Source organism: Anoplophora glabripennis, unplaced genomic scaffold (genome assembly GCF_000390285.2).
Source record: "Anoplophora glabripennis isolate ALB-LARVAE unplaced genomic scaffold, Agla_2.0 scaffold216, whole genome shotgun sequence".
Taxonomy (NCBI): domain Eukaryota; kingdom Metazoa; phylum Arthropoda; class Insecta; order Coleoptera; family Cerambycidae; genus Anoplophora; species Anoplophora glabripennis.
Window position 1 is genome coordinate 491,306 of NW_019416347.1, and position 7,948 is coordinate 499,253.

The 7,948-nt window shown below is 30.9% G+C and overlaps 1 protein-coding gene across 1 annotated transcript in view; it reads left to right on the forward strand.

The window, feature by feature from the left end:
• Positions 1-7,948, forward strand: part of LOC108905933 (neuropeptide F receptor) — a 149,753-nt gene that overhangs the window by 121,484 nt on the left and 20,321 nt on the right. The window contains exon 4 of the mRNA XM_018709007.1: positions 2,574-2,810. Coding sequence (XP_018564523.1) covers positions 2,574-2,810 — 237 coding nt within the window. The remainder of the gene's footprint in view (positions 1-2,573; positions 2,811-7,948) is intronic.

Below are 7,948 nucleotides of genomic sequence, written 5' to 3' on the forward strand. Positions count from 1 at the left end.
AAATTATTCCGAAGGTACTTATCCCAACAGAAACATTTTGCATAATTTCGCTTCCATAGTCAATCACTTTGATTAAAATGGTATAGGAGAGGACAATTTGAATAATTTTATCATTCAGGTGTAGAACGAGGAGACTGATCATATTGAATTACAATTTTACACTGGATATACTTGTGTATCCCTTACATTAATATTTTAACCATTTCTATCCGCCACTGATTTCAAATTAAAAATATACTATCTCTAAAGTCGTTGGGATCATGAGGTTAAATAATTATATTCATTAACGTACCTATCACGTTTTATATTCTAAGAATTATCTGTATACATTTGTTTAAAACGTGAAATATCTAAGTACAATAATTATTGTTATCAATATTCAGTGTTGCATAACTTTCAGATATAAAGTTTGATACAGTGTGTCCGCGTTCAAATGATTTACTTTCTTAAAAATATTTAAAATTATGTATTGCATAAAACTTTAATAATTATATTGAATGTCACTATTTTTTTTATCGAGTTAGAAAGTATAAATTATTTGTTATATTAAAACAACAGCAAATATTTTTGTTTTGTACGACAGTCACTTCGTTTCCAAGGCGTAAAGATTTACTCAGTATTATATTTTCAAAATTTTAACCCAATAAAAATAAATGGTATTTTACATTTACATTGATATCAATGACGCTCAGTCATTGACGAAGTGACGCTATGTTGCCAAATTGCAAATAAATTTCAAAATTACATGCTTTTTCACTTTTTTTACTATCCATGAAGATCTACACGACATATCGGAAAATTAATAGTTTTATGTTGTAGACAATTAATTAAATTACCTACAATTTAAGGTAGGCCACTTTTCCCTTATATGTTAACTGTAAAAAAAAGTTCAAACGTGAAAAAATCAGTTTTTGAAAACTGCGCATTATTTATAGAAAAGACAGTCAATCGAAAGACCAAAATGTATGTCAAAGGCCGATTCGATTGACCCTGAAATTGTTGCTCCAGCTATTTATTAATTAATTTCGTTCATTTTTTTCGCAAGTGTTTAATTACCAAACGTTAATTTTAGAAGTTGATATCGTAAATATAGGTTCTAATGGATCCACAGAAACGTATCGTAAAAGAAAAATTTCAAATAGTTGAAATTAAGTTGTCCTTTACAACCAACAAAGTAGGACGTGCACAACAGCATTATAAACAAATTGTCTCCGGGTCAGGCAAAAACCGCTCGGGAATTCGCTCTTTTTGCATTAAATAGAGCTTATTTTTACGGCAACAACGAAAACTATGTAGTTTTTGTAAAATAGAGGCTTTTTTGTATTTTTTTTAATTTAAAAATTTAAATGTTCCTTATTTTGCATATAAATTTAAACTGAAAGATTTTTTTGAATCGACATTGTAAGATTCAAATAGGTCCCGCTTTCCTTTATCAATTAAAAAAAAAAACATCTATTTATCTGTTGTAGAAGCTGAGAAAAAGTCGATTGAAGTTGCGCGAGTGAATTATGCTGCTCCGCTCGCACAGTCCTCCCACTCCTCAATCTTTGACTCTGCTCGATTGCTGTGAAATGTATCAATCTTTTTTACATCAGAACAGTTAAAATACATTTCCGATTTAAACAAATTTTCATAGTTATATAATATTTCCGTCAAAAATCAAAATCACTTTTGATTGTTTTGTACAGTATCTTGTTTTACCGTAAACTCATTTCAACTTTGAGTTTTCATATCTCGATGACGATCCATCGTATCCACAAGTGGATTTTATTCGACAATCCTTCCTCTATTTGATCCTATAATTACATTTGAAGAATATGCAAATACGATAGCTCCAGCTCTAAATGTTTATAAGTATTTTTTCGGAGAAATTTTAAAAAAACTCTAATTGTTTCTAAAATGGATAAAATCGAAAATTTTTAAATGGGAATTGATAGTTGAGACTCCAAAGGGTACGTATAGAAATTGGGAGCTAAAAATAATAATTGGTTTTACCGTGAGAGAGAACTGAAAAATAAGTATAGGTAATTCTGTATTTTCTTAATTAACAATTCCATTATGCGAAATCTACCCGGCCGATTTCGATGAAAAAATTTCAGCAATACTACCAAATCATGAAATACTCAGAACCATACTATTTATATGGCTGCTCTAAAGTCAAGGTCCGAAATAAATTATTCTACATAATATTTAGAACTATTTCCAACAAAAATTAGCGTTACTATATGAAACATCCATACAACCTACTTCTAAAACAGATATCGACTGGACTAATTAGGAACATTAAATATCCAGTCAGATGTGGCTAAGAATATTAGATATCCACTGCACTATAAATATTTGGCGTGAGGAAATACTAAAATTGCTTCAATTCTCATTCAAAATATATTATTAAAAATCATAACATAATTTCCACTTTATCTTCAGAAACATTGTATTTCTGATAAAAAGATAATACTGTTGCGAAAAATTGAATTAATATGAACACGAAACCATACTGTATCTTAGGAAATTAAGTTAATATATTATTAGGTTTATCCACAAAAAATATACACAGTTGTTGTTTGTTCCAGGCTGCATATGTTAGGATATCCTACAAGCTAAGATATCGGTTTGCAGCGGGTTTCGTGAGCAGCGACGAATCCACCCAAAAAAATAGGCGCCAACTTCGTGGTCGACGTCTCCAGAGGACAAACCTCCTTCTGGGATCAATAGCTATTATTTTTTGTATCAGCTGGCTGCCACTTAACGTGTTCAACTTAATAGCGGACCTTTCAACTAGTCAGTCATTTACGTCCCAACCCATGATGGTAAGTAAATAGGTGCAAATTAAAATTCATCAAGGTTTACTATATTATGGAAAGTTTTATACACTGTTAGAAATATTAAAGATCTTATAATTGGTTAGTAAATTTGTACAGCGGTGTTGTATCATTTTCATTTCAGTAGAACTTAAAGAGGCATTACGTTTTAGGATTTTTATAAAGCTAATATTTTAAGTTACAACATCTTCTACTACTTCTTTTTTAAACAATAAGTATATTTTTTATTGTTAGTCTCGTGTTTTTACGTCACTTCAAAACTACGAAAAGCTACGAAATTACACACTAAGCTTACAAAAAATAATTAGTTAATTAATGGTAATGTCACACACACGTAACAAAAAAGTGACGTAAATATAACGAAAGGATAATTATAATACATACGGACATTAATTTTCGACCGATACTTCATCTAAAGGCGGTTTTCCACTAAACGGACAAAACAAAAACAAAACGCAAACTTGTGTCGAATAAAACAAAACTGTAACTTTTCGCAAACTTTTTGATGACTGGCGTGTTTTGCGACAGTTGGAGTTTTGTTTTTCGGGTCCCGCTTGGTCACATCAAAAGGTTTCGACGTGTTTAGAAACTCAAGTCTGTTTAGTGGAAACGGTCGTGTTGTATTTTCCATTTAAATGATCCAAATGTTGGCGTTTTCTTCTTCCCAAAAACAATATTTTAATCATTAATGAATTATAGCTATTAGAAAATAAATGTGTACGGTTAAAGTGTTTACTTGGCTAGGATACAAACTAACCAAGTAAACACTTTAATCATACAAATACCACGAACTACATCGATGGATATCTAGGAAACCGCTCGAAGGATTTTTTTTAAATTGTGATGGCGTGATACGGACTGTGGAGCCTACCAAGCTAAAATATTTTCAAGGTCATCGTATTTCCGGTTATACCGGAAGTTAATATTAACTTTCTTATTTTAAATGAAACCCCTGTATATAATTGCAAAAAAATTAGGGGTTTCCATTTAAAAATTTCGAGTTTTCCACATACTCTGAACTTCATATTCGATAATTTTTTTTGACCACCTTGTATAAAAACTGAAAAATTTTCATGTCAAATTCGATAAAGTAGGTCTTTCTCTACAAAATGTCCAATTTGCACAAAAAAATAAACCGGGAAAACTAAATTTTTCTGACAGTCTGCATCTGTAAATTTTTGTTTAAAAATCGAAATATCTCGGAAACGGTCAATCCTAAGTATGGAGTGTCCTATATGTTTTCAACTTAAAAATGGATGATATTTCCAAAAATGCAATAATATACACGGGGTTCCATTTAAAATAAGAAAGTTAGTATCGACTTCCGGTGTAACCGGAAGTACGATGACCTTGAAAATATTTTAACTTGGTGGGCCACACGGTTCATATCACACTATCACAATTTCAAAAAAATCCTTCGAGCGGTTTCCCAGATATCCATCGATGGAGTTCGAGATGGGACACTCTGTAGACTCACTTTTTTTCTAAGGACTTCAGTATAAACCAGCCATAACTAAGAATAAAAAAATCTTCTTTAAACATGTTGGTTGGTTATTGGAAAAATGTGTTCTGACTTCCTCGCGACAACCAGTGGAAAAGGACTGAAAACAAAAACAAAACTCGAACAAAATGTAGCCCGCTTGATGGAAACAAGAGTTTTGGGTTTTTACAGTTTTGTTTTTGTTTTGTTCTAGAAAACATAAACAGGACATAAACTCAACTGTCCGTTTAGTGGAAAACCGCCATAATATGTCACTATTAATTATTTGATGTTTAGCGCATTATGTCAATGTCTCGGGGTCATTGATTTTATCATATCACATAGGATCATTGAAACTGGTAAAATTGAATTTATAGTATTAATGATTACACTGATTAATACAATGCTAATCACATTAAATTGTTGCTATTGTAGGTATTAATGTACTTTGTACAGGGTTAGTCACTATAATCTGACTAATTATTGTGGGATTCTTATTGAAATTACAAAAAAGTTTTTAATACAAAAGTTTTAGCTTTTTTATGAATTTTTATACAGTATTAAAAAGAACAATTAAATGGAAATAAATTAAAGAACATTTTTTTTTTAATTGTAACTTATTTTAAAAATATATAATGTGTTCCTTGATTCAGGCGAAGGCACACGGAACAAACAAATAACTTTGACAGAAGTTTATTTATCATCATTAATTTATTTCCTGTATCAAACTATTTTAGCAAAGAAATAATGTTTACTGAGAACGCAAAATTTGAAGTTATCCGTTTATTTTACAAGAATAATAATAATGTGAGTGCAGCGCGCGCCGAGTATGCTCGTTTGCATCCCGAGTTTCCAATTCCATCTCGAGCTGCATTTTACGACATTGAGCGACACTTTAGAGAAACAAAATATCTTGGAAGACAGAAACGAAGAATTGTTCCAAATGAAGAATTAGAACTACATTACTATATTTTCGAGTTAAGCAAATATTCATTCGAGATTTACCATGGTAAATTCAAATATTAATTATTGTAGAAAGGCTACAAGAGTCCATAGTAAATGCTTCAAGACAGTTAGAAATAAGCCAAAGTAAAATTATTAGAACGTTACATAAATATAAATACCGCCCATATAAAACTGTGTCGGTCCACTCACACTAAATAAAAAAAATTCAGCGATTAGAGTACTGCAAAGAAATACTGCGCATGAAAAAATAAATGGCGACCTAAACTATTTTGATAAGATTTTGTGGACTGATGAGGCGACTTTTACAACAGCTGGCATTTATAATAGAAAAAATACTCATACCTAGGCAAATGAAAATGCTTACTGTAATAGGGAAATTTCAAGTCAAGGATGCACATCGTTTAATGTTTGGTACGGAATATGAAGAAATAAAATCAGTGGCCCACTATTTTATGAAGGTGCTTTGACTGGGGACAGATACCTGCATCTTCTTGAAAATCAAATAAAAAACAAATTGGAAGACCTGCCGCTGATCGACTATACCAATTAATTTGACACCAAGAATAGAACTAGGAGAAAATATTCCATAGCCTTCAAATACCCAGGCCTTACACGCATGGACAGTTTTATGTGGGGTTACTTAAAAATCGAGGTTTATAAGGAAACTAGTGTAAATTTAGATGAACTAAGACATAAAGTTGATCAATGTATATAAAATGTAAGTGAAATTACTTCCCATTTCACACTAAATGCAGTTCTGAAAATTAATGAGGATTATACGAAGTGCATCAATAATAATGGCGGTCACATTAAGCATCTGTGACCATTTGTGTATTAATTTTTTTTATTAATTAGGTATTAAAATTCTGTTAAAGTTAGGACTTGTTAAAGTTAAGAATTATTTTTATTATTATAATAAAATAAACTTAAAATTTTTCGTTCTCACTAAACATAATTTCTTTGTTAAAATTGTTATAGGAAATAAATTAATGATGATAAATAAACTTCTGTCAAAGTCATTTGTTAGATCCGCGTGCCTCGTCCATAGCCACTACGATGCGTCAGAGATAAATTTGCCTCTTGTTTTTTCAAAAATAGTTTTAAACTGAAATATGTCGAAAAGTCCTGAATCAGACAGTAACATATTATATACTTTTGAAAAGGGAAGAATTTAACGAAGCTAAGTATGCACTAATATATAGGGTGTTCCATTAAAAAAAATCTTTAATTTAGTGGTTTCCATTATTCAATTGTTTTTTCTAATAATTCATAAAAAAGCTAAAACTTTTTTATTAAAAACTTTTTTGTAATTTCAATAATAAACTCAAAATAAGTTGTTAGATTATAGTGACTAACCCTGTACATTACTTAATTAGTACTTTGCGTTGGGCAACTTAATATAGACATTAATACCAGTACCTTTAAGTTTTGATGATTATTATAACTAAATGATCAAACGAAGTTACCTTAAGTGAATTTAATAATTATATAAGTATCCGGTCCAAAGATATCACTGAGATTAACCACGCAGTCTGCCTTTGGGTGATCCCTGTGTACTTTAAAGTAAAGACTCGCGCATCTGTTTCCTGTACTTCCGCCTATTCCTATGTAGATCATAGATCAAAGAAAAAATAAATATATGTTGCATATTTTTAATTATGATTGTCATAAATTAATAGGAAGAAACATAAACTTCCTGTAGAGAAACATTATGACTCTTTACTAACTGAAAGAAGTAGGTACCACGGCTGGTAAGGCCAATATGATGTCTTCATGCTAGTTTCAGCTTATTTTGAGTAATGTTTTGTAGTGACTTTCAAGCAAAGACGAATGGAAGAATTCTTAAAGGTATGAGGATGATTCGTCACGATGCATCAGTTGTGAATGAACCCGGATCTCTATGAAACGATACACATCTTTTGCGTTTATAACTTTTATCAACTCATCAACTTCCAAAGTCTCACAAAATGTTGAAGAATTTTTTCATATGCATTCCATGACAAAGAATCTTCGTCCAGTCTTAGCATTCTGATGGCAAGATCCTTCATCTATTGGCCAATTATTTTCGGAACTCCAGATCATTTCTGACCTTACATCACTACCAATGATACTCTAAAGACTACGTATTAACATCAGTGATATCGAAGGAGTAGATGCGAAATTTAAGATTTGTTTCTAACGCAGTTTCAAACTGTTTTCAAGTTATCAGATATATTCGAATTATGTTGTCACGTACTTCCAGCCAGTTTAAGGTCCCGAAACAATTGGTCAAATACGTCTGATAATTTCAAATCAGTCCCCAACGGCTGTGGAAACAAACCTATAATGATTAAATACTTTATAGAGTTTGTCGTAAACGTTAGTATAATAATAATAATAATAATTGGAATATCAATAATCATTATTGTACTTAATATAAAACATATAAGGTAACTTCATTGCAAGCAAAAATGTTCACATAAACATAGCCTCAGTAAACTCCTTCTGACTTATTAGTCAAGGCGGTATCTGTATCGGGTTGGGTAAAACGCATATGATCGGAGATTTTTGCTTTAACGGCTTCTAAATAACATCAGAAATGATAATTTTTCTATGCAAATAAAAAAAAAACTTGGGCTTAATTTTTAATGCAATAAAGTATAAAAAAATAGCAAAAAAATTCATTTTTTTCTTGGATTTC